Source organism: Anoplopoma fimbria, chromosome 24 (genome assembly GCF_027596085.1).
Source record: "Anoplopoma fimbria isolate UVic2021 breed Golden Eagle Sablefish chromosome 24, Afim_UVic_2022, whole genome shotgun sequence".
NCBI classification, from domain to species: domain Eukaryota; kingdom Metazoa; phylum Chordata; class Actinopteri; order Perciformes; family Anoplopomatidae; genus Anoplopoma; species Anoplopoma fimbria.
Genome location: NC_072472.1, coordinates 14,021,866 through 14,049,633, shown reverse-complemented (window position 1 = coordinate 14,049,633; position 27,768 = coordinate 14,021,866). Strand labels below are relative to the sequence as shown.

Here is a 27,768-nt window from a genome sequence, read left to right as displayed (position 1 = left end):
TTACTTTACAGAGTGGAATGCAAGGCAAGTTAACACAAAAGACTCCCCTCCAGAAAGACTTCATTATTATTTGGTCTTAAAGAGGAGACTTATCAGTTGTATGGATTTGTGTTTGATATCAATTGATTGTTTAATTGTTTGCATTCATTTTGGCAACGCTTTATCAAAACAGGTGTTTTGATAAAGCGTTGCCTTTATCTCACTTCTACTGTTGAGCACCAGGCATGTTATAGTTTTTGCACAGAAGAATTGTGAATTAATGTTCATTTAAATGAGTCTGCTCTCATCAAAAGAGCCTTTGGAGATGAAACATGAGTAATACCTTATAAGACATCCCCACACAGATTTATTAAAAAAAAAAATGTTTATTGACATCAGAAGCAATTTAAATTTCAACAATAAACAAGCTGTTTTTTTTCTTATTCTTGCTATTACAGTGGTACATAAAGATCAGTAAAACAACTGCGATACGTCAATTTTGATAACATGTCATTTAAAATAAAAACACACCGGAAAAGGGGGAAAAAAAGAAACACTCAGATCTAACTCAGAACGTTTTTTATGTGCTGTGCACTGCTAGCTAGGCTAAATACTGTAAGCCCACCCCTTTACACTGTACCAGGCAGGATAGTGGTCTAGGAACTATCACTGGAAAAAAAATAAGACTGGCAGAAAGATACAGACACGATACTTGTGTAGTGTCAACTATACAAAAAGGAGAAAAAAACTGTACAGCATAAAAACAACTGATATACACAGCCTTTTTTGTTGTTTTTTTTCTACCCCTTGGATACTAATGTATTTTCTTTCAGTAAGTGAAGTGTGTACAAGGGGGATAAATGCTTTATAAACAAGAAAATGACCACTACATATGTCACCCGCCATCTACTAGTCATCATCATCATCAAAGTCGTCCTCCTCCTCGTCATCGTCGTCATCATCATCGTCTTCCACCTTCTTCTCCACCTTGGCCGGGGCTTTGCTTGGTGCCGCTGCCGCGCAGGCACCCGGCTTGGTCTTAGCACGGTATGCGGCGACTTCCTGCGACGAAAGAATGGCAAGTTATTTAACTTATGTCGGGACCAATACAGTCATTTATAATCAAAGCTCACAAAAGGGGAGAGCAGCAACTGTGACAACATCAATACAACAGATGTCTTTACCTTCTCATACTTCTCCTTCAGTTTGGCAGCCTTCTTCTCAAAGGGCTGCTTGTCCTCTGAAGCGGTGCCGTTCCACATCTCACCCAGCCTCTTGGCAACATCTCCAATAGTCGCACCAGGGGTCTCACCTTTCACCTTGGGGCGATACTCCGCGCAAAAGATGAAGAAGGCAGATCTGAAAAAGAGAACAAAGAGTTGGCTTGTCATTTACACAGTATGACAATGCTTCAAATTGTGTCTTTACAACACAAGTCAACTGCTCGTGATTCAAACTTGTTTTGTTCTGCAGAAAGAGACATTTTTCTCTTTCAAGAGAAGTGTTGACTTGCAGTACTTACGGGGGTCTCTTGGGGGCATTAGGGTCCTTGAACTTCTTCTTCTTGATTCCCCTGGGTGGAATGTAGCTCATCATCTCCCTCTCATAGCGGGCCTTGTCCTGCCTGGCCAGGTCCTCAAATTTGCCTTTCTCCTTGAGAGACATCGTCTGCAAATAGAGAATTAAGTTGACTGTACTGTCTGTGGCAACACCCACTTGTACACAGTATTCAGGGTATTCCTTCTTCAGATTTTCTAGGTTTGGGAGGATGCTGCAATATCTTACTTATGCTAATCTAATCAAGAACCTGAATTATCTTGGATTACTCCAATTAAGAGTGTCCAATTAGTCCATTCTCAAGAATAAAAGCTGGAATTTAAGTACATCACTACTTAGTATATCAGATCACCATCATCCATCAGTCCTACCTTCCATCGCTCAGAGCACTTCTTGGAGAACTCCGAGAAGTTAACAGAAGCTTCGGGGTGCTTCTTCTTGTGCTCCTCCCGACAGGTCTGGACAAAATAGGCATAGGAGGACATCTTGCCCTTTGGCTTTCCTAGCTCTTTCACCATCTTGACAGCAGTATCTATTAAAAAAAAAAGGTTTGGATTAGCTGTGCAATTGCATGGGTTTTTAAAAATATGAGTTGCTATTGGTATTTGTTTACTTTAGAAAGGAGGATTATGTGACAATTTGCTATAGTCACATAATGGCCAAATGTATATATCCTGAAAGTTTTATAAAATAAAATAAAATAAAATATATATATATAGGTGAATAGGGAAAACAATTTTTTTTTATTAATTATATTTTTTAATCAAAATTCTAAATTAAAAATATATAGCAGGTCAGTTATACCCACCTACCACGTTGCGCGTGTTATACAATGGGAACGTCTTTTGATTTCTCCCCAGTAGACCACTGGCATCGATAGCGCGACTAAAGTGACCCGCCCCTCTCGCTGTCAAACTGCACGAAGTTAAGGACCCGTTAAAAACAGAGCCGCGACGAAAATGACTTTATATCTAGACGCAATCTGAGCGGTGGGCTTTACATGGGGGAAAAACGAGTGGCCCCGTGGTAAACCCCCATCGTGGTGGGGCAAAACTGGTTAAATACGTCGCTGCGGATTTAATAAAACAATGAAAACGCATAAACACTCATAAATACATATTTCCAATGCAGCGGTGCGACTGACTGTCACGCGAAACTGCAAAAGTTCCCCCCCCCAAAGTACAGCTGCATAACATAAACCTCTGTGGGACGCAAACTGTGGACAAAACCAGTAAAAAATACCCTCAAATCTCATGTGCAATAACAAAAGGCCTTCTGGAAACCCCCTGTTTCATTCATGTGCATGTTTAATCAAACAAACAACTTTGACACAAAAAAAGACACAAATGCACAATAATGCGTATTTATTGAAAATATAACACTTCAAACTGCGATGCAATGTGGTTTGACAATCTTCTCTTTCCAGTTTTTCATTTTCTGTCATTCTGTGAATAAGTTGTTTTTGTCAAATGTGTTTAAAACTGCTTAAATGTTCCTATGCATTTCTCTCCCCCCCATTAAATGCTACTGTAACTCCCAGTTAAGCTGTGTCGACCGAAGTAGTAATGGCGCATAGGCTTTCGTTGAGGAAAAGGAGGTCAACAACGACGGCAATATTTCTTCTTCCATTTTGTGAGAATGCCTTCTTCATGAAAGAAAGTCCCCCTCAAATGTCTCCTCCCGCCCTTCAGATCGCTTTGCACCGCGACAAATATGCTCAAAAAGTCGGCGATCCTGACAAAATATTTCCCCCGATTGATTCCCATTGCACTAGCCGGTTTGTATAGTAATACATTGGGTCTGCGCTGTGTCTATGAGCGGGCTGTGCTACTGCCTTGGTTTCTATGAGCTCCTAATGGCCGCTCGTCTTCATCCACTAACATGGAGAATATGGCTCCTTCCCTTTGTGTCAACGCACAGCCATTGCACTGCATGCAATAGAGGGCAGAGCGACCGCGGCGACCGCCTCACTTCAACCCGCGATTAAAACGTCTAAACCGGGTCGGAAAAATCTAGCAATAGTCTCGTTCGAACCACGGGAGATTAATCTGTCTTTTGCCGTCGTTACATTTTATAGTTGCCGGTTTGTTTCTCGAGAAAACCGGGTTAGAAAAAGTTGAGCTGAACTGCGCCTCTCTGTCACTAGCTTCCCATTCGCCTCGCTGCTTCGCCTCCTATGCGAATACAGTCAGCCATTACAGTAAAAGCGCAGATCGTGAGGTAATTTTTTCGCCGTCTTCTCGGGTGAATTATAGAAGAAAAAACACACGACCACACGTATCTTGAGACGGTCTGTCTTTTTCCTGTGTTTTGGGATTTTTTTTACATTAAAAACAGCCGCACGCTCGCCTCCAGTCTTCACATGACAGGCGTTCATCTTCAATGCACTGCAATGGCTACAGACGGAGAGGCTTCTACCATTGTCGTTAACCGTGTTGTCCGATGGACATTTCTCAATTTTTACGCGATATCTACCGTTTGCTTCGACTCTATTTTGCGCAAACGACACAACAGTAATATACAAAATTAATTGTTTTTAACGAAATCAACGATTTTCGTCGATTTCAGTCAAGGTTAATATTCATTTCGTCCTTTTTTTTTTCCTCTTCATAGAGCGTCTGGTCTACACTCCCAGTCAGCCGTAATGTAACGTTACCTGCTCCAGAGCCGGTTATTTTTTTTGTTGTTTTTTTTTTAACCTTTCGCAGCATTAAAAATCATTCGCGAGCACGAAGAGGTTTCGTATTCGATGATAGCAAACACATGAGTAGGATATTTATGAATGTTATCGTCATTTTCATCGTTACCAACACTTCAAATTTTCGTGTGTTATACTTACCAACGGGACTATCGCTGGATCTCAATGCTCTGCAATGGCTGTGTGTGAGGGAACACAGGCGATACGCAGTGTCTTCAGTCTTCAGCTCTCTAACATTACTCTCGGCGGAGCTCTCACGCCATTGGCCAGCGCCCGGCCTGGAGCTCCTCCTATTGGACGGCGGGTTTTCATTGTCCTAATAGAAGACGTGTTCCTATTGGTCGCCCTTTGTGAAACGTCACTGAAGTTTTCCGAAGCGCGTGGATACAAAAATATTCCTGTCCCAGCATGCTGGAGCTGGTAGTAGTGTAGTGTGTTTGCCATAGTATTGAATTCACTACGTTGAGCGCAGTGTACAGTAGGCAAGTTAAATGAATGAGACGACGTGGAGCGCCTGTAGTCAGTGGACGAGGCGGCTGCACGGTGCTGTGCGGATATGTTGGACGGACTGTCCTCCTCTTCATCAACCAAGCCCCATTGTGCTTTCACCTCAATACGCGTGAAGCTTATTTGCACATTATTACCAATAAAACGCATAAAGTGTACGTTGCGTTTTAAAAGGTAACAGACGCGTTTGCTCGTTCCTTAGGGAGCAGATATGCACTGGATATGACATTTAAGATGATTTGGCAGCGAGTTAGAATGAATAGACAATAGCAGTATAGGTAATGGTCTACCTTTTTAATTACACCTTGATTTTCACTTCAGAAAACGGCCACACGCTGACTGTTCCTCACATTGTTTTGTTAGTATCTCCGACAAGTATACACACTAATTACTTTTAGCAGGCACTTATTTGGTGCTATAGCCAAGATTTTTTGCTGATGAGTCTGTAGTACAGTTTGGGTTTATATGAGAATATATCAACAGGCATCAAATCATGATAACTGCATAACATATCCTTCGAGATGGATCGTTTATCAGCACAATGTGTTTTTGCCTTCATTTTGATAGGTTTAACTGATTAAAAGATGATAGTCTGCTCATCCACAATTAAAACACAAACTAATGGAGATCAAAGAGCCACTGGTCAGTTTAAGCCAAAATTAGTGGATAATGCCGTTTATAGTAAAAAAAGAAAAAAAAGATTATTTTTTTTTTGCATAATTCAGGTCTACTTTTTTTTTTTTTAATTAGACTGAGACTGATAAAATGCTTGCTGGTATATTATGTTATACATTCAAACTTATGAGTTGCAGGTCCCATAGATATAACAGGTCCTTTTGATAGCCTCATAATGGGCTTTTCACTCCCAACCCTAGACACACTGTTCTGGGCAATTAAGTTGTTAAAGCCCTAAATTACAAAGTACTTACATTGGAAAAAGACAATTGGGAGAATCTAATTAAATGCTTCCCACATATAACATAAACAAACCAGGGCTTTTTAAAGCCCTTTTAATGAACTTGCAATTACATTGTGTTGGACCAGATAATTAATTTTACTTAAGAACAACTTTATCAATTTTTTTTGATAATTTCATGTAGATTTTTATACAGGTGAGATATTCTATATCTTATCCCACAAGGTTTCACAGTTTTCCAGCCGTTTCCCTCTCATATGTTTCTGATACAAATTCAACAACACTGAAACAACATTTTCTTGTGCTGCTCCTCAACAATTCAGTCAAGATATGTCATGAAGTTGTGAATTTGCTTGTTTGTCTGATAAACAATAGATCTTCTAAAGTGACACAGCATTGCAATTTGATGTGCATATACATGCTACTCAAAGAAAACTACTGTGATGAGTATGGTGAACCTGTGAGTTTGCTCTAGCGCCACCATCAGACAAAGATTAGAATGCATTTAATCAGTGTTGTTCCAATTGTGTCATTTGACCCTTTAAATGGCTCTTGCTCTGCACTGCTGTTACTAGACATAACTAGGGGGTTATTACTAAAGAGTGGTGCATGTGCGTTTTTCTGTTTACATTTCACATTTACATTTCAGTGGGTATAATACTGATGTTTGTAAAATAAGATAATCCTTTATTAGTCCCGCAGCGGGGAAATTTGCAGTGACCTATAGGGAGCCACTACAATTAAAACTCTCTGTCACATATAACCAGAGGAGAAATTGGCCTCCTTTTGACAGGCCAGCCTGCAAAAATCTCAGGAGGATGAGCTCATAATGTGAATAGGGCCTCTCTAGATATTACTTTTTTATTCTACCCAAAGTGGATGTAATGCAGTTATCTGACTTTAAAGTCTTGTCTTTTGTGTTTTAATGAGGTGGTGGGGGTGGGGTTCTAAAATAAAGAAAATGTCCATGTTCATTATGATTTTGCTTAATATAATCTCGCACCCACTGATAGTAATAGAATAACCATACATGCTTAAGAAAGGATGAATTGTTTCTACATGCCTGTAATGTGGAAATAGGTTTCTAATAAATATGCATCTGCTTAGCAGCCTAATACAGAAACAAAGAAAAATGGCCGACACAGAGTTTTATTCTTATCCTTGAATTAAGAAAGGGAAGGGTGCACTGATTCTAAATGCCAATCACAACCTAGAGTCGAGCCACATGTCTGCATGTGATGCTGCCTGGCTGTCTCATTTTGCACCAGGAGATGCCACAGCAGAAAGCTATGGCCTGCTCACAAGGCTAGGAGGCGGCCGGTTTATGCATTCTAATGAGCGCTCCCTAGGATAGATATGCAAATTTATTTTGTCATCAAGAGGAAAATAGAGGACAGGAGAGCAGCAGATACAGGAGGGGCTTAAGCAGGAGGGCACATGCAAGAGGCGGGATTGTCTGGAGGGAGACGTTTGTGCACGTCTGGATGGTATAGGAGGTGTGAGAGTTGGGCTGTATTTCAGAACCAGAGTGAGGGACATATGTTACCCCCATCCATCCCCCACATAGCCAACGCCACCCTTTTACCTCTCAAATGAAGAAATCAGCCTTATTTATAAAACCTGATAAGTAAATACAGAACCGATGAAGGATACATTTATGCAGGCTAGTATTTCAAAATATAAATATCTCAGGTGACTAATAAGTAGGATTTATTGATATTTCAGAACAGAAAACTTGCAATGCCATTATCCAAATTAGTATATAATGAAAAAGTACTACTACTACTACTACTACTGCTACTAGCCTACAATAACAACTAGACCATTGATAATAATTACAAATTGTTAAAAAGTACATTACACTTTAATTAGTTACACTTCATATTTCACTCTTAAAAATATGGTATTCAGGTTTATATTTACCTTCTAAAATGATGCATTTAAAGACAATTAATAAAATGAATTACCTAGGTCTATTGCTATTAATCAATAATGATAAATAATAACGTTAAAAATGCAGCAAATATTTGAATACGTCCATGTTCATGTACTCGCATCGATTATTAATGCCGGCTTCATGGGCAGTGCCTTACCAACATGAACAATAACTTGAGCACAGGCTGCTGCAGTTCACCTGAACTACCAAGCGGGGGCCTCCGGAACGTTTGTCTGCCAGAGGGGGGGGGGAAGACTAAGAGTGCTGCACCACCGCTGCTTAGCGGAAAACAGACGTTTCGAACACGAACTGGCACACCGGTGCACATGGACTTACTCCGCAGGCAGGGGTTTATCAATATATACACTTCTGCGTGGATGGATTTCACCGATCAGCATCATAATATCAGATATAATTTAAATTTGCTATTGGTACGTATACATTTTTATTCACGAAAACAGAAAACGCGACTGTGACGACTGGAATTGATGCTCGGCTTTAGGCTAATATGTTAGCATGCTAGCCGCCAAGTGCAGAGGCTGATGGTATAGTTAGTGCATGTGGTCTTCTTTAATTGAGTTTATCTCAACAGTAAGGTTGAGCGGTTTCATTACGAGTCCCAGTAGCCTTAATGTATTAGCCAGATAAAATAAACTGTTTGGTTAAGCAACTTCTTAATTGATTTAGTTGTTAAGTTAAGTGTATCTGCTGTACATGCCTTTGCAGAAGCCTCTTAACTCAGTGATATCAGCTGTAACGTTACATTTTGACATTTTAACGATGTTATATATTACACATTTGTTGTGCAGTTTAATTGTTGAATGCATTTACCCCTGTGCTTCATCACAGGTGGCAGTGTACTGTAGCTGGCCTGAAGGTCCCACGTGTGCCCACATGTATTTGTTTTCATGGTTAATTTGTGTAAAGGGGCAGGGAGACTGCTTGGGTCCTGGTTTGGTGGAAGTTATCATTGCATTCATTCTAGTAAAATCTTGGTTAACAAATTTCTCTTTTTCTCGAGGTAAATATCATCCCTACACTAAAGTAGGGTGCTTTTCCATGTACATACATGACCTGTAACCACTGAGTAACTTTCCCCTGTGTGGTGCTGTATTGTTCTCCCCAGCTCCTCCGGAGGTGAGCCAGGTTGCAGTGACATGGTAATATTTTTTGAATGGTACTGGAAAGCCGTGGACCAGAAGAGCAGCAGTGGTTTGCCAATGACTGGCGAAGACACTGGTTTGGGGGCTTTGGCCTCACCACTGGTGGGGTATTTGGGAAAAGTCAGTAGAGCTCCTGTTTTCCTCTAACAATTGTCACTTGCGCAAAGCTGAATTGTATTTGAAAAAAACTACTGTGACTTGGCAGTACCAATCCAAATCAAACAACAACAAAAAGAAACACCAATGGAAATCTTTGGTAGTAAAAGGCGAAAGTATTCTGAAGATTCAAAGCATATAATGTGTGGAATCAAAGAGTGTTTGTATTATGTATGTTTTATGAGAAACTGTGCACTACATAGAATACATCTAGTATTTATCTGTCTATCTAAAATTGAATGTACCTGAATGGTGAAAAATAAGATGTAGGGTTTTTCAAACTCTGCATGTTCTGTAAAACAGTTTTATAACTTGGGTTTAATTATGAAAGAGTGAAACAACTCGTCCATTTTTGTCGCGGTATGCGTTCATCATTAACACCACTTTCTGTTATCTTAATGTTTTTGTATTTTTACTAAAGGTTCAGGAAAGAGCTGCTTCACTAGATTATTGTCCCTGGTGTACTTCCAAGGGCTTGACCTATGCTCTGCGCTCTTACCGCATCAATCTCCAGGAGTCAGTCACACTCTGCACTAACCCACAGGTCAGTTCCAGTGCTACACACACACACACACACACACACACACACACACACACACACACACACAGTTAAACAGCAATGTTTCATGTTTTTTTATTTCTAGCTGCCATGTTAACATCTCTGAATCCATTCCTTCATAGTGCCTTTTCCCTCTGGTCAGCCGGTCCTTGGAGGATGTTTTGGCTAGCTTGGATCCTGTGCAGCCCACTACCGGGAACAAAAGAAAGAATGCCTTGGCACTGGAAAAGGAAGAGTTGATTAGCCCCGTACACAAACGCCCGCGATCGAGTGACAGTCTTGAGCCACAGAGCATTACGGACGCACTTATCAGCCCAGCAGAGCATGGTGCTGTACACGTTGTCAGTAATGGCCATCATGCAGCATCCAAGACAGAAGAGGGTAAGGTGAATGGATACAGGGATTCTCCATTTACAGAGACAGCAGGAAGGGAGTCACTACAATATGAGGATGATGTTCTGATCAAGGAACCAGAGAATGCAGCTTGTGCAGATGGTCTTTCGATCTCTCCTCACCGTGGAGCTCCTGGTGCCTCAGAGGCAGAGGATGACTTTAGGCAAGTGAAGAGTCCTCATGAAGTGCTGAACAGATGCTGCAGTCAGGACTCCAATCAGTCCTTTTTCACAAGAGAGGACATTTATTCAACTGGAATCAATACTTCATTGCCTTTGCACAATGAGCAGAAGGCAAGGACAGAACAGAAATCACCGACCGCATGTAAAGACATAGAAGGCTTTAAGTCAGAAATGGAGAGTTTGTCCTCTGCCGTGCTGACGAAGTCAGAGGAGCTTGTATCAGCTCCAAATCGGCCTTTCTGGATGAACAGCGACAACCTGTGTTGGCTGGACTCACTGCTTGTCGCTTTGGTAAACTGTAAGACCTTGAGAAAGCGTAAACCTAAAGATGAGCCTCAGCAGGCATCGGTCTGGCAGCTGATGAGAGGATACGAAGACGTTTGTGCTTCCATCCAAGTCCATCAACAGACTGGCAGGGGTAAGTTAAACAGATGATCTACAGTATGCCTGTGAGTGTAATGTTATTTCAACAGTCTGTGTGGTACAATCGACAGACTTAGAAATATTTAATTTCCTCTTTTCTTATAACGTTCCTGTTTGTAAAATTAACTAATCTTAGACTACTAATGTCACTTAAAGAGCTGAATCACCTATATTTCCTGCACCTATCTAGTGTTGCTGATTGTTGTGGATTGAGTTGTCCATGTTTTAAGATATTAATCTATGAGAAATCTTCTGCAACCTCAATAAAATGGAGGTGTTTCTGTTGAAACAAAACTTTGACCATTGACCATCACAGCAATATGACTTTCCTGCATTTTATTGGGATGGTGTCAGATGTTTGAGAGGTGGATACATCCAACTCTTGGCACCTTAAACAGAAACAGTAGGCATTACTAGATTACACGAGGGTTAAATGAACATGTTTGCTTCAAATTATAATGTTTTGGACTAGCACAGGTACCTTACTGTCATCTGACAGTTAATTTAGTGCTGCCAAATAGGGCTGTGAAAAAATATGGAAATAGCCTCCAATCTTTATGATCTGGACTCACTCCTGCAAACAAATGATGGATGTAGCAGTGTAGTGCCCAGGATTTACAAAGATGTGACAAACTGTGTCAAAACATCACTCCTCCCAGAGAGAGTAGCCCTGACATGCAATGTTATAAAACTAGACCACCAATGACATCACACAAAATCACAACAGCACAGCCGAGAGCTGGACAGGCAGTAACATCGCAGAGTTTCTGAAAACTGAACTTAGCGGAATGGGACATCTATGGGAAGGACCCAGCCGTAGTGATAGACAAATTTACTTATTGCACTTTATTTCATATGATGTTTATGGCATCTACATGTAAGTTTAGAGTGGTCAGTGACACAATAAGAAAACAATAAATTATGTATTTTATTTTCAAATGAAGTTGTGGCAAGTGCATTTTTAGGAAAAAAAAGTGTTCTGTATCAAAATGAGAATACAATAAGCACTTTATTTTCATATCCTTTTTTATGGCAAGTGCAATCAGTTCAGTGTGTTCTCTGCTGAGTGACTAAGCAATACAAATACCTTTTGAAGTAGTTTGGATGCAATTTGTTCGCTGAGTTATCAATGGTGTGATGTACGTATCAAACTGTCCAGGTGGTACACAGTATGTTTGTTTTTTTTGTTCAGCTCTATTTTTACAATTTGATTTAAAAAATAAATAAATAGAGTATTGCAAGTAGTTTCATATCGTATCACGATACATAGCGAAATATCACGATATACTGTATTGTTACACATGTATCGTGATACATATCGTATCATAGGGGGCATGCCAATACACAGCCCTACTGCCAACAATGAAAAAATAATATTCCCATTGACTAAAAAGCATTTGAAGTTCATTAACAGCTGAATCATTTTTATTTTGTTTATATAATATGATGTAATAATGTAATGTATTTTTGTGTGTTGTTCCTGTTTAGATGGCACTGTGTGGGTGCCAAAACACGTGATGCAAAAGGCCAATGCAGACCTACAGTGTCTCAGGATGGCAGTCTTCAAACTACTGCAGCCCAAGCTGCATTGCACACTGGGTAAGCTCAGTCAGTGAAAACATACTAAACTAAACTAAGTTTGAAATAGTGATGTTAATAAATGTTCTTAGCTAGTGTCCGTCTCCATTGACTCACACAACCTAGATGCAGTTCTAGACTTTTAATCTCGAGTTGAGGGTTTTCACATTCATCAACATATGAGATGCATGGTGTCAATGTCCTTACCATTAAAAGCAATGTGACCAAATATGATTGTTTGTATATCGGGATAATACTGCCACCCAGAAATCGATTTTAAAGTGCATTCTGGATGAATGTGTCATATCTGAGGTTTTACTTGTCCTATTTAAAATGCATTTTTATTATATGAAATATAAGATATTTCAGTGGTAATTCATAGTTCTTTTCTTTCACTCACATTAGTATGACAGGTGTGCAAAGTAGCAGAACCATCATTTACCACCTGCCACATTAGAATACATTGATGACACAACAAAAAGGTTAATATTAAATTGGACACTGGTGCTGAGGCTAAATTTTGTATTCACTTTTATGAAGATGAACTTTTCCTTTCTATGTCAAAGAAGCAAGAACTGGCTTTCCCATGAAGCAATAGAGAAGTTGATCGATGTCAAGAAGTGAATACAATATTTATTTAGACTGTATTTCTAGAACCACCAGCACTGATAGGAAACCAATGTTAGCTTGGAAACAATATGCAAATTGTTTCCAAACTGCCTTGAGCAAGGGAGAGATGTCTGAGCGAATCTTTTTCAAACTCAACAGTTTGCTCACAGGACCCCTCAAACCTTCTAAACATGAATATGAATATTACATTTTTATATTGCCTACTGCCACTTTCTTGCCAAACTGATAACAGCAACAAATAGAATGGTGCCCTCGGTGAAGTGCCGATCTCTGCCCGGTGTATCTGCAACAACCACTGCTGTGTTGTGTGATTGATTGAATAAATACAACCCATAACTGGCTAACCCCATCTACACACCAATGGGCTGTAAGGCGTTATGACAACACACTTAAAAAGCAACTACGAATGCAAGCACTCGGCTCAAAGTCGTCGTTAGTACACTTCATACAACTCCCCAAAAATGATGTAGCATGCAGCCTTGACTAGGAAACCAAAAGTTTTCAAGAATGCAACATGAGCCATGGACAGACACCCGTCCACTCAATCACGCACACACACGTTACTGATCGCATGATCCTCCTAACCGAGATTAAAATAAGTATATAAAAGAGTGGTCGGTCTCATTTTCAATTTCAAAGGCTCCACCTAAGATTTTAAAACGTGTAAGCTAACGTGCTTAGTTTTTTTAGAATCTTCTGTTTTTTCCACCTTGATCTATCTTGCTTTATATATTTTGGACAAATAATCGTATAGATTCCAAGGCTAGAGTAAATCTTGACATTTCATAGCATCCATTACCACCAGAAATCAGAGAGTTACAGGTTTGCACATGCAAACATAGGATTTTGCATGGCTCACTGAAAGTGGGAAAACTTGCTTACTGGTTTTCGCTCTTTGCATACTGACAAAAAACAAAGGGATGGGTGAGTACAGTGAGGGATCAAAAATGAAGATACAGTAAAGATTCAGGCACCTGACACACACTATTCATTTCAGGCGAGCTCACACATGTGATCTCTTTAATCCAGCCCACGTCTCATCCACAGATAAATATCTTTAAAATTACCTGGAACTGGAGAGTGTAACCGCAGCTTCTGCCAGCACACATACCTGTGACGGTGCTCTAACTGCTGCGTGTTTGATTTTGATTGTTTGTTTTTTTTCCAGGTAAGAGGGAAACTCCCGTGTTTGCTATGCCGCTTCTGCTAGAGATGGACTCGTGGGTGGAGCCTCTCTTCCAATCAGCCTTTCACTGGGAGTTCAAGTGCAGTAAATGCAAAACCACCACGAAAGAAAGGTAGGGTATGAAATGAAGTGCTGCAAATTTAAGATGATTCAATAGTGTGTTTTGTCTACTTGCTTCAGAAATTAACACTCATCAAGTATATATATATATATATATATATATACATATACACATACACACACACATACAGCGGGTAAAATAAGTATTGAACACGTCACCATTTTTCTCAGTAAATATATTTCTAAAGGTGCTATTGACATGAAATTTTCACCAGATGTCGGTAACAACCCAAGTAATCCATAAATACAAAGAAAACAAAACAAATAAGTTCGGAAATTAAGTTATGTGTAATAAAATGGAATGGCACAGGGGAAAAGTATTGAACACGCTTACTGAAATTTATTTAATACTTCGTACAAAAGCCTTTGTTGGTAATGACAGCTTCAAGACGCCTCCTGTATGGAGAAACTAGTCGCATGCATTGCTCAGGTGTGATTTTGGCCCATTCCTCCACACAAACAGTCTTCAAATCTTGAAGGTTCCATGGGCCTCTTCTATGAACTCTCATCTTTAGTTCTTTCCATAGATTTTCTGTTGGATTCAAGTCAGGTGATTGGCTGGGCCATTCTAGCAGCTTTATTTTCTTTCTCTGAAACCAATTGAGAGTTTCCTTGGCTGTGTGTTTGGGATCATTGTCTTGTTGAAATGTCCACCCTCGTTTCATCTTCATCATCCTGGTAGATGGCAGCAGATTTTTATCAAGATTGTCTCGGTACATCTTTCCATTCATCCTTCCTTCAATTATATGAAGTTTGCCAGTGCCGTATGCTGAAAAACAGCCCCACCCCATGATGTTCCCACCTCCAAACTTCACTGTTGGTATGGTGTTTTTGGGGTGATGTGTAGTGCCATTTGACCTCCAAACATGGTGTGTATTATGGCAATTTTGGTCTCATCTGACCAGACTATATTCTCCCAGTATTTCACAGGCTTGTCTAAATGCTGTGCAGCAAACTTTAAACGAGCTTCAACATGCTTTTTCTTCAGCAATGGAGTCTTGCGTGGTGAGTGTGCATACAGGCCACGGCGGTTGAGTGCATTACTTATTGTTTTCTTTGAAACAATTGTACCTGCTAATTCCAGGTCTTTCTGAAGCTCTCCACAAGTGGTCCTTGGCTCTTGGACAACTCTTCTGATAATTCTTTTCACAAATCTTGCGAGGAGCACCTGGTCGTGGCCGGTTTATGGTGAAATGATGTTCTTTCCACTTCTGGATTATGTCCCCAACAGTGCTCACTGGAACATTCAGAAGTTTAGAAATCCTTCTGTAACCAATGCCATCAGTATGTTTTGCAACAATAAAGTTGCGAAGGTCTTGAGAGAGCTCTTTGCTTTTACCCATCATGAGATGTTTCTTGTGTGACACCTTGGTAATGAGACACCTTTTTACAGGCCATCAGTTGGGACTGAACCAGCTGATATTAATTTGCACTGACAAGGGGCAGGATTGCTTTCTAATTACTGATAGATTTCAGCTGGTGTCTTGGCTTTCCATGCCTTTTTGCACCTCCCTTCTTCATGTGTTCAATACTTTTTCCCTGTGTCATTCCATTTTATTACACATAACTTCATTTCTGAATTTATTTGTTTGGTTTTCTTTGTATGTATGGATTACTTGGGTTGTTACCGACATCTGGTGAAAATGTCATGTCAATAGCACCTTTTAGAAATATATTTACTGAGAAAAATGGTGACTTGTTCATATCTTAAGACCCTCAGTTTAGGTTATTAGCAACAGGTTTAATGGAGAAAAACATCCAGTAAAGCAATGTACAGAACGGAGCATGGCTATGTTTTGGTAATATGGCATGAAATGATGCTACCATAAATCACTTGTGATTCTATGATGGCTGTTCAAACACACCTCCTTCAGTTGTGGTGAGAATAAAGTGTAGGGCTGCAACTAGGGATGTCAGTCTTGATTACTATTGATTTTGATAGCTGACACTCATTAAATGGTAACTAAATGGTTAGTTATTATAATACAACAAATTGATGTTTAAATAAGAGAGGCGCTTTCTTTTTATGGCGGCGATCTATTGACTCCATTGTGAGCTTTGACAGTGCATTTTGCAGCACTATTCATTTAGTGCGGACATTTTTGTCAGTCAGTTTTGGTTGTAAATATCTTGCCTTATTTTTTTATTTTCTGTTAGCTTTGCTGAAGTTTATATCCGCGTTTTGATCAGGTCATCGTCAAGAGTGTGCCGACTGATCAGCGGGCTGGTCCTTATCTAACGATATTCGTTTCTAAATAGTTTGATCCTGGTCTCCTTAAAGGCCAATCAGAAGAGCTGTCCAGATGAATTTTGAATTTTAACATTTTTAATACTCATCTGCCTGCTTCCTCGCCTGCTCTGTAATTCGCTGTGAGGGTGACACAGCTGGAAACACACACATAGCGGTTTCATACCCATGTAAATTAACCTAAAGACCAACGTAATGCGTAACTGGTCAAAATATTCTCAGTGGTATCCGTTGACATTGCTATCTGCAACTAAAGTGTTATTTCTATTTAATAATTTTTTTCTAGTTTTTTTAATGATTAATTGGTTATTTGTTGAGTTTATAAAATGCCAGACAAAAGTAAAAAAAATATGTCCATCTCAAAGGCCAAAGTGACAACTTCAGATTGCTTGTTTTAGATGACTTTCAGTAAAAACCTCAAGGGCTGAAATGATGTATAAAAAAGAAGAAAAGGCAAATCCACAAATTGGAGAACCTGGAACAAATGGATGTTGCTCGATTTTCTTTCACTTGTTTAAGGCGCAAAGCGTCGGTCTTTTGCGGATGGCTCAGACCGATGGTTTCAGAGGTACATTGTTAGTCTTTCTTTATCTTCTGTCTATTAGAAACAGTTGTCCAAACCAAATTATCAGATTGCCATATTAAGTGCTGTTATTACGAAGCCCTTAACCAAATCAATCGATGATACAAGATCACCCGTCGATCATTATATGCTGATATCCCAGATACTACGACTAATATTCAGTTAACATGTGAAAACCACAGTGTAAGGAATATATAGTTAATTTCTGATACACGCTGCTCTTTTGTGAAACTGTATAAACCCTAAATGTATTTCACTCTGTACTTTTCAGGGTTATGAAAACTCTCCCCACCTTCACAAATGTTTTGCCTGATTGGAGCCCACTTGATGCAGTCCACTTGGCCCCGTGCAACGTGTGCTGCCAGAAAAATCAGAGGAGGACTCTGATGCTGGAGAGGTGTGTGTGTGTGTGTGTGTGTGTGTGTGTGTGTGTGTGTGTGTGTGTGTGTGTGTGTGTGTGTGTGTGTGTGTGTGTGTGTGTGTGTGTGTGTGTGTGTGTGTGTGTGTGTGTGTGTGTGTGTGTGTGTGATAAAATAAAATACAAAATACAATTGGGAAATTTAGACCACTGTATGACTTTGCTTCAAATCACCACCATTTACAAAATAATTACATCTACTCAGGAGATGATTAAACTGTAGTTGCTGAAGCACGGGGCATATTTGATTACTTTGTCTGATCTGACTTTTTCAGTCCCAATGTTATTCGATACCGAGTACCGATCCAATACCAGTGTTTGATTAATATGTTGTATGCTTCACTGCGTGGAGGAGAGGGGGATCATTCTTTCCTGTTTAAGGCAACGTCAGGCCTGGCTTAAAACAGCCGTCTTGACCTTGAAAAACAAAATGTAACAAACATTTCCGTGACTTTTAAAGGAGCAGGTAAAGAAGGTTGTGCTGTCCTTCTTCCCTCAGCTCAGAAATGTGTCCAAAATCAAGTGATTTTCATCTCATGCTGATTTTAATTCATGCTTTTATCTCATTAAGACTAATGCAACTCTCTATACCTGCCTCAGTCAAAAATCAATCTCATCTCCAGCTTGTTCAAAATGCTGAAGGTTGAATTTAAACCGGTAGAGACCACATCAACCCGGTCTAAGCGTATCTCCCCCGGCTACCAGTAGGATCCAGAATTGATTTTAAGATTCTACTGATTGTTTTTAAAGCATGGAAAGACCTAGCCCCTAGCTATATAGCTGATCTTTTAACTATTTATGAGCCAGAAGGCAGCCTTGAATCCTCAGGCAAGGCTTTTGTGGTTGTTCCACGGTCCAGACTAAGCATGATGGTGCTTTCTCCATCAGAGCGCCCGTACATTGGAACAAAATACTCTTTTTAGATGAGCCCTATTTTCACTGTTAACCGAGCAAGCTTTTTGAGTTGTTATCAATATCCAAGTATCCAATATCAGTTTCTGTGCATCCCTAACGATCAATATTAGCTATTAAATGACAAGTGATTATAAGGGGCAAAGCAGCTTTTCGCCTTTTCTATAACAAAAACAAGTCTCTAGGGGACACAGAAAGAAACGGTGTGGTTTCACATCTACAGCAAACATGAAGTTATTAACTTGAATTGTCTGCCTACAGGTGTTAGCAAAAGCACTCTCTGTCTTAAATGGTCTGTAACTGATTGACAGGGAAAATGAAATTACAAAATATTACTCAAAACTTGATATTCTCTGAATTATAAGATGAATGTGTAATTTTGCAATGTCTACAATTAGATATGCAGTGTAACCATTGCATATCTAAGATAATGTTAAGAGAAACATTTTTCTCAGGCCTTAAACTTTTCCATCATTTAACCAGACTTTTGCTTTGTGTTTTGATTAGCGTGCCTCCAGTGTTTGCGCTGCACTTTGTAGAGGGACTTCCTGACAACGATGTCAGAACATACAGCTTCACCTTCAAGGAGAAAAGCTACTCCGTCACCACTGTCATACAGTACAGCCATCAACTTAAGCACTTTGTCACCTGGATTTGTAATCCTGATGGTAGGTATTCTGTTATAGTTGTATTGTATGTTTCCACTGATATGGCATGTGAACAACATATTTACCATTGAAATGTAGGTAAATGAATTAGCTCGCAATGGCAGCCGGACTTCCTTTAGAGAGATTGGAGCTCAATTAAAAAAATCTTTAGTGGTTGTATCTATTATAGACCATATTTAGCTCTAAATTAAAGCCAGTTATTGCTGTATCTTTACATGGATAACTGAACTGAATCAGAACAGTGTTTTATTTATTTATTTGCTTTTTTGTATTAATTTTATGGCTACTTTGCACTTATTGTGAAACCACAAACACTTCAGCTTAGTTTGTACTCGCTGACGTAACCATGGCCACCATGTGGTTCGCATCAACCCAGCAAGTGGTAGCGCCGCTTGGTCTCGCACCTCTGAATTTTTGTATTTTGGCGCATGCTATCACGTGACTGTCACAAATAGTTCACTGATAAAAGCACTATTTACATGTCTAGGGATTATACAAAGAATGAAAAAATGCTTATAAATGCTTCAGAAACCAGTGCTCTTAGAAATCTTACAAATTACATTTTCTTTATAAGGCATGTAATACTTGTTTCTTTACAGGGCTTGTACAACGGCCATACAGTAGTCCATGAATATGAGATATATGTTTATAGATAATGACATTCCCTCCTTGGCTTTGTGGAGGTCGGTTTATGGCTTTTTGCCAGTTACAGTTTCAGAGAATAATGCAGCGCACAGAATATTGAGTATAAACGCCTCAAACAAAACTTGAAGCTTCTGGTTGAATTACATAAAAGTAGATTTTTATTACTCCTCTACATTGTAGTTTGCCAACAGCACATTCTGCTGGACAGTTCATGCACTCCAGCCATTTAGGGCTTCTTTCATCATTTTTTATAGATCATGTGCTCTGTGTCTTGACAGAAAAGTTGTTGTTTTTTTTACCAATATTATTATTATTCTTTCCTTGTTTTATCAATTCTGTTTTTAGCCTGCATTATGTTCTGCAATCTGTCTGATCTTTCCTATGTGCTGCTTTGGCCTTGGCTCCTGTAAATGAAATCATTAGTCTCATTTAGGCATTTCTTACCGTTTTAAGTTCTAACTGTGTATTGTCTTACCTGTTACTTCCAGGATCATGGCTGGAATATGACGACTTGAAACAACCGGAGTGTAAGAACCATCAAAAGCTCCCGGTCCCTGCTCAGGAGATGCACGTTGTTTTCTGGGAGTTCAAGGAGGATAAAGAGCCTCGAGTCTGCTCTCCCTCCAGCACATTTGCTGAATCTCCCCCGTCGAAAAAAGAGATGAACCCCAGTCAAGGTGTCACAGACTTAACAGCAGAGGAACTGTTGGCTTGCACTCCCGATCAGTCTCTTCTGGTGTCTCACAACGACACCGACATCGTCTGTGCACTCTCTGTACCTGAAGGCGTCGGCAACATCATGGACACCACAGTTGTGGCCGACGTTGATACATCGATCGGTTCCACGACGCTGCTCGACACCTTCGAGGGCCTTTCCCATAATGACATCATTACACTCACACTGGTGGAGTTAAACGTTGATTCAGAGATGCAGCCTTTAAATGACGAGGAAGAAACTGAGGATTTGAGTGTTCCCGCCAGGACTGAAACTCTTGACTCCACACCGGATAGCTCCTCCGCTGCGATCGACAGTGAAATGTCCCACGGCCCTGGCGTTGAGCTTACCGCCTCTACTTCATCTGATTCGGCGGATGGCTTGTCTAGTGATCCTACATTTGTGCCTGAAGCTAGGAGAGGACGAGGTAGAGGACGAGGTCGAGGTCGAGGTCGGGGCAAAACAGGAAGCAGGCAAATGGTTAAAAAGGTAGCCGCGCCAAAAGCAGCACCGCTTATTTCACCAGCTGCATCTTTAGAACCCCTCAAAGTAATCAGTAGCAAACCTGAGACTCCTGCTGCTGCTGCTGCTACTGCTGCTGCTACTACTGCTCAGGATGAGACACCACCTGCACAACAATTGTCCCCTGTGTCCTCTTCAGATACCTCACTCCTGTCCACTGGTCAGAAAAGTCCACCAATGGCACCTCAGAACGCCCGCTGGTCCTTCCTGCTCAGCAAACACCCGCTCAACCAAGTTCACAGGACGATTACTAAATCTGCCCCCATCCACACACCCACCTCAGTCTCACGAGTAAAGCCCTCTCCTCTCACTCAGTCTACGCCCAACCCTGTGAGAAGACAGCAGACCCCCGTCTTCTTTCCCAAACCACCACTTAGGACAGAAGAAAGCGAGGGTCTCCCGCTGAAAGCTGCGGAGATGTACGGTGGATTCGGCGAAAAGAGCTCAAACACCCGAAGTCCGCTCCCATCTACTCCCGTTCTCAACGGCAAATCCAAGCTGGTTCAATCCATAACTTCTAACCACCAGAAACCCATGAAGAACACTACAGTGCTGTCCGGTACGTCGCCTCTTTCGCCCGGAGCAAAGCGGCTTCCTGAAATATCCCACTCGAAGAAACAAAGCGGCCAGTCCACGAAGCTTCCTCCGGGTCTAAGCGACACAGAAGCCCTCCGGTACAAGCTGATAAAGAAACTGAAGTCAAAGAAAAAGAAGCTGGCTAAGCTGAACGAAATGCTTGGTCTCAAGGGGGCGCCGGCCTCCGACCCGACAGCACCTCCAGCACCTACGAAGGCTCCATCTGCGACGACTTCCTCTCAGACCTGCTCTCACCAGCAACGACCGCAAGCAACCTCTCACCGGACAGCACCGGCTTCCTCGAGATGCTCGCCAACGGGCAAGATGGAGCCGACCAGGCGGTGGACTGTGGGGTCAATGCTGTCGGTGCAGCTTCCCAGGAGAACGCACCCAACAATGACAACTTCCTGGAGGAGTTTCTCTCGCAGGCTGTGGATCAGAGACCGACTGACATGGAGACCGAGGCTCTCAGTGCTCTTGAGCTTTTCGTTTGAGCTATGGGGGGGTGGGTGTCTGGTCTGCGAGCTCCGAGCACAGATAACATCAACCATTACTTGGTGTCTGGGGGAAAATGTAGCTAAATTTACTGTTCCACATGAAGATGCAAAGTTTAAAGTAGTACAATCTCTGTGTATTTATGTTGCTCTTCATTTTGATGGGTTAATGAAGTTTAAATGCATGTTAAGTGGTGGAGAATGTTGAACCATAGATGACACTTGTATTCCGTAATATTCTATTTTGCTTGTTTGGCACATTGTAAATATTGTATGTTAACGGTTTGTATGAAGCAATCATATTTACAGTCAAAGCTGTTTGGTTGCTTTGTTATTTTGACAACTTACTTGAAAGATCTCATGAAACATGATTTCTTTTATTTTTTTTTATGCGTCATTTAATAAATACTCTAGATGACTCTAGTGTTTGTTTTACAACATGTCATTATTATGAAATTAAGTAAAAGTGTGTTATGTTTTCTTTCAGCCTCCTCGTAGAGGAATCAAATATTTATATTTTTCAGGTTTTTACTGTAAACACTTGGTTGATACTTTCAAGTACCGAGTTATTTGTGAGCCAAAGCTTTGCACATAAAACAAACTTGGACTCAAATTCATGTACTGATCATACTGAGGCTGTAGCTAAGAGCAGAACTGATTATGCTATGTGTATAGTAGCTGAAAGATGAATAGTCTTGTGAAAATAAAGTTAGTTTGAGAAGAAATATTTACAGAGTTCAGCATAATTTAGGGTACATTCAATCTGACAAGAAATCTTTACCTCGTCCATAATGTGTTGCTATCAGTGATACCATGTGAAAGATAATATTACTAAACATAGTGGTTAAAATGGAAGTTTGGAAAGCAATGCAAGTCAGTATGCAAAGTAAAACCAAAATCCAGTAAATCTGGTAGTATGGCATCAAATATCTTTTAATATAGCATATATCAATAAAAAAGCAAGATTACCTTAAAAGAAAAATAAATAAGCAATGGAAATCGACATGTTCAATGTTGGCAGCCAAACGCAGTGTCACTCATTTAGAATCTCATTAAGACCCGTAATTGGACAACTTTCAATCTAAGTCTTTATCTTACAGTTATTTATTTAAATGCACTTGCAATAGCAGCCCCATAAGAGTATTTATTTCGAAAGTTGCTAAAACAAGTGTTCCCATACCGGGAGTCGAACCCGGGCCGCCTGGGTGAAAACCAGGAATCCTAACCGCTAGACCATATGGGACATGTGGTCTTTGGAAGATCATCAGATAATTTAAAAACACGCTTACACTATGATACGCAGTTGGTTTTATATGACTACTATTTACATTCTGTGTGTTGGTTTAGTTTCCTCTTTGCTAATAATAGCAGCATTGCTGCTAACGTTAGATTGGCTAATAATGTACTGACACTACTTTGTTTAAACTAGCTCCACGGTTAGCTAATACAGCACATATCCTCAGTAATAATTATAGACACTCATCCTGTTTAATTATGATTATATAACACCTTGATCGAATTAAAAAGTGAACGTTATAAATTAATGAAAAAAATTGTCCATAAAATTACAGTAAAATGATACCATCACCGGGGTAAAGCAGATGCATTACCATTCAAAAGCACATGCAGGTGCTGTTTGACTGTTGGTAGGCCAAGTCATTGAGAGAGCTTGTACATAGCTGTATTTTACAGTAGTTATACACTTAAAACCATTTTCCAAGCAGACAAGTAGTGGAGGGTAACATTTATTGAGTATTGCATTTTATAGATTACACTTCTTACTACATTTCATAGGGAAATATTGTTCTCCATTACATTTATTTGATACGAGATCCTTCGTACAGCCTATGTACTTTACTTTGAAGATCAAAAAGCCACATGCAAAATATATGATCAACTTATAGAATATGATGATAAGCCTACCCTACACACTTTAATTATGTTATGCTGTTATGAACGAAATAATGTTTACCTGTAATGGAATATTTTTACAAAGTGGTATTACGACTTCTAAATAAAATATCTGTCCTTCTTGCACCACTGATGAAAACGTTTTGACTTGTCAATAAAGGTGGAGCACAGGTGTAATTAATAACACTAAAGAGTTATTGAATGGTAAAATCTGGGTTTTTCTAGTAGGTTAAAATGTTTGCTGTGAAAAAGGCCTTTTTATATCTGTCCTGTCACATAAATACTATTAACAGATTCCCAATGCGTTGGTCTTTAAAAAGGCTCCTAAAAGAGCCTCAAAGAACATAAACATACACAGTCACTTCCATGCAAATTTATACAGGGACATCTGTGTGTAATCTCTCACACAAAAGTAGAGGAAGTAACAGGCTTGTTTGCACCCATATGTGTTAAGCCAGAGCATCATTTACATAAAGAGGAAACCACAAACAAGTGTGTGTGTGTGTGGGATGGAGGGAGGATGGGGGAGTACATGATGTCAGAGACAGATCAGGTTTATGTTCATCACTTCAGGTATCGTAAGCTGAGTGTAAAGACGCACTTCTGGACGTGAAACAGAAGCTCAGTCTCTCGATCTACCTGCTCCTACATCCTGAACGGTCATCATGTACAGCATAGTGGTGGAGAGCATCTACCTCCTGGTCATCGTCACCCTCATCAGCGTCCTTCAGAATGGTGAGGGAAAAAAAATTGTCAAAAGTGTCAATCATAGTTTTTTTAAAACTCTAAATCAGTGGTCAAAGATGTTCAGCATTCAGTTATGTTAATGACTGTGTGTGTGTTTTAAGCTTTCTTTGCCCTGAAGGTAGAGAAGGAGGGCAACTGTCAAAATATCCCCACATCTACTTTTGAACGAGTTTGCTGTGCCAAGTAAGTACCCTTTCATACTTCGATCTTCTGTTAATCTAATGAGACATATGCCAGTAAAAATAATGGGAATCTTTTACTTTTGTTTTCTACTGTAACACTCATGAACTTGCTATGTGGTTTTACATCCCACCAAATATATCCTCAATAGAGAGGTAGTCGTCATTTGCCTGAACACTCCTGTATGGAGGGGGAGGGGGGGGACTGGTACATAGCTCATTTGAATGATTGCTAGGAATAGAAAAATAAATATTTTGATGGATAATCTGAGTACGTCACCTTGGCCTTTGGGAAATTGTGATTATTTCACCCTTTTTCTGACATTTTATAAGCCGCTTCATTAATCAATTAATCAGAAAATAGTCAACAAAGTAATCAAAAATGAGGATATTCATTAATTGCAGTACTGCAGATAATAAAGCTTCATGCTGCATCACTTAGATGTTCTTTGACTGATTTATAAAGTGTAAAGCTTGAAATTCAAACCTAATATTTGTAACTGACACAACATCTTAACTATTAGTCCAGCCACTCTATTAGTCCACCAGCAACAATGAACTTCCTGTTTAAAAAAAGGAAACCTCTGAGCAACATCCTGTCTTGTAGCTAATACGAGGATTTCAAACTTTAGACTCTCAAATGTGATGCAAACGTTTGGTATTTGTAATACCTCTTGTTAAAGGGATTTTAGAGGTATAAAGTATCCAGTATTTCACATGAAAAGAAAAATCTGAAATTATTTTGTTCAACAAATCAGCTTGTGGCCCCTCAGTTTGATCTTGGGGTTCCCTGTAGGGTCCCAACCAACAAGATGAGAACTCTTCTGAGCTATGATGTTTTTGGGATAGATCTTGTGCCCGACGTGAGATTGGAAAAAGGTTTGAGGCTCTGACGTTACATGGCTCTGTGCAACACATAGTTCTAATTATTGCAATGTCTTGCAACAGCCAGGCGGGGTGACTCGGAGAGTGGGCTCAATTTTTCCTTGCGTCCCATTTCAACTCTGCTCCGCCAACACTCTGACAGACAAACTGGGTTTTCTAGCTCATGCACTGTTTTTACAACCACTTCTGCTCTGCAGTTTCAAAACACAACAGTTTGTAGATTACTTCATAGGATCTCATTGCAGGTGACTTCCTTGAATGCTAATGACACCTCTTGCTTATGCACCTTCCAGTCGTAACTGCATGGATGCTTATCCCACCTTCCTGGCAGTGATGTGGTGTGCCGGTCTGTGTCTCAATCAAGGTAATCAGTTACTGTAAAGGACGATGACACACTTTTGTCCTGTGAACAGAATACATCCACACAATGTCACTTCAACTAAGGAAACACGTTTGACTCTATTATTCGTTCTGCGGATATCATTTTAAATTTTTATATTCTTTGTTTGAGAAGCAGCAGAGTCAGAACTGCACCTAAATATAGTGAAACTAGCAACATTTACACTATATGGCCAAAAGAACACACAAACATCTCATACAAAAACCATGGGCATTACTGTGCAACTGTAACAGCCACCACACTTCAAAGAAGGCCTTCCACAAGATTTTGAAACCCGGCTGCAGGATTTTGTTCAGCCACATGTGAGCTTTGGAGATTTCAGGCATTAATGTAAGGCGATCAGGCCCGGCTCACAGTTTGAGTCCCAATTCATCCCAAAGGAGTTGTAAAGGGTTGAGGTTAGAGAACTGTTCAGGCCACTAAACTGGGAAAACCATCTCCTCATGGACCTAATTTAACAGGAGGAATGATGGGACAAGGCAGGTTGCTCTCGGCAGAATTTATTGACATGAGAGATTCATTTTCAAACCCCTGACATTGTATTTCATCTGCCACTTAGACTCTCTCAAGCTAAACACACTCTTAAGATTTTTTTGTTGTACTGATTTGTTTTACTGAAAAAGAGATTGCGCTTTTATTACAATGGAAGTGTAATATATTAGACAAATAAAGCTTTCCATTTTTGCATGAAAAAAACAATGTAAAAGAAAGCTAAATGAAGATGATTTGATGTGTAAAAGAAGCAAAAATAAATTGTGTGCAGATGCATGCAAATGTACTTTAGCATTCAAGCAAAATAGGGAAAGTAATATATCAATCAAACAAAGAAAATAACCAAAAACACAAAAAACTCAAACAAACAAACACATGCATATAAACATGCACATTAATTCACCTGGCATAAACAGCAGTGGAATACAGCAATCTCAACAAATGATTAACCCAGAATATCCACAGAACTAGCTCATTTACTAAAACACGTATTTAACACCGTGTATGATACCTGACTTTCACCACTTCATATTTGTAATCACTTCTTTATTCTACTTACTGTAACCAATCTCTACTTGCAGTGGGAATTTCCTACACAAAGCATGCCAACAGTCATTTGTCATGTGCCCACTGCGGACAGTTTTAATGGCTTTAGAGATAAGATAAATACATGAAAAAAAAATGTGACTATTCTGTGTGGGGTCACATGATAGAAACACACTGTTCTTTTGTTATCATTGTATGCTGTATAATTTAGACTTGCCTTAAATGGAGAAAACAGGCTGTGCCAAACCATGAAATAAAGTACTAGACCAAGAGTGTACGTCATACTTTCGGCCATATAGTGTATCAAGAAACCACATGGAGATTATTTACAGGATTCAGTTTTTTTCTGTCTGTCATCTATTCAAAGCTCCTGCTGCCTTTGCCGGGATCATCTATCTTGCTGTCAGGCAGAAGTACTTTGTTGGATACATGGGACAAACCTCTCAGAGGTAAATGAACACAAGCGATATATATTGTGTGTGTTTAGAGTCATGGTCTAACTATATTTTTTTCATAATTCTTCGTAGCACTCCAGGCTACATGTTTGGAAAACGCATCCTCTTCTTCCTGTTCTTGATGTGCATCGTGGGCATCTTTAACTACCTGCTGGTGCGTTACTGCAGCAGCGAATACAAGGAATACGTGGAAACCATCACCGGCGCCGCATCTGCTCTCCTCCTCATCCCTTAGTGCCGCGTGTGCCACATGATGGCAACAATACATTTATCTTTTATCTGATGGGAACTGAATTAAAACACTGGCTTTCTATTGTTTTTTTGTAAAAGAGCATTTATTGTGTTTGATAAAAATAAAAAAAACTTCTCACAAACAAATGCTGATTCTT

The 27,768-nt window shown here is 39.9% G+C and overlaps 3 protein-coding genes and 1 non-coding gene across 4 annotated transcripts; 2 read left to right on the top strand and 2 right to left on the bottom strand.

Annotated features, from left to right (window-relative positions):
- Nucleotides 1–353: 353 nt before the first annotated feature.
- Nucleotides 354–4,482, bottom strand: LOC129113126 (high mobility group protein B1-like). Its single transcript, XM_054625278.1, has 5 exons — nt 4,376–4,482; nt 1,908–2,068; nt 1,502–1,647; nt 1,164–1,338; nt 354–1,041 (listed from the first exon to the last, which is right to left on the bottom strand). Exons 2-5 carry the CDS (start codon nt 2,052–2,054, stop codon nt 889–891), a joined length of 621 nt encoding a protein of 206 aa, XP_054481253.1. The 5' UTR covers nt 2,055–2,068; nt 4,376–4,482; the 3' UTR covers nt 354–888.
- Nucleotides 4,483–7,847: 3,365 nt separating this feature from the next.
- Nucleotides 7,848–21,851, top strand: uspl1 (ubiquitin specific peptidase like 1). Its single transcript, XM_054625624.1, is given in 10 exon segments — nt 7,848–8,024; nt 8,720–8,876; nt 9,334–9,456; nt 9,594–10,464; nt 11,958–12,068; nt 13,846–13,975; nt 17,086–17,211; nt 18,652–18,812; nt 19,946–21,433; nt 21,436–21,851. Coding segments are annotated over 9 exon segments (3,465 nt in total). The 5' UTR covers nt 7,848–8,024; nt 8,720–8,750; the 3' UTR covers nt 21,765–21,851.
- Nucleotides 21,852–22,935: 1,084 nt separating this feature from the next.
- Nucleotides 22,936–23,007, bottom strand: trnae-uuc (transfer RNA glutamic acid (anticodon UUC)). The gene has a single exon. It is a non-coding gene; the product is annotated as a tRNA-Glu (tRNA).
- Nucleotides 23,008–24,228: 1,221 nt separating this feature from the next.
- alox5ap (arachidonate 5-lipoxygenase-activating protein) lies at nt 24,229–27,745 on the top strand. The gene is made up of 5 exons (XM_054625698.1): nt 24,229–24,410; nt 24,524–24,605; nt 25,780–25,850; nt 27,292–27,373; nt 27,452–27,745. Exons 1-5 carry the CDS (start codon nt 24,341–24,343, stop codon nt 27,612–27,614), a joined length of 468 nt encoding a protein of 155 aa, XP_054481673.1. The 5' UTR covers nt 24,229–24,340; the 3' UTR covers nt 27,615–27,745.
- Nucleotides 27,746–27,768: the final 23 nt, after the last annotated feature.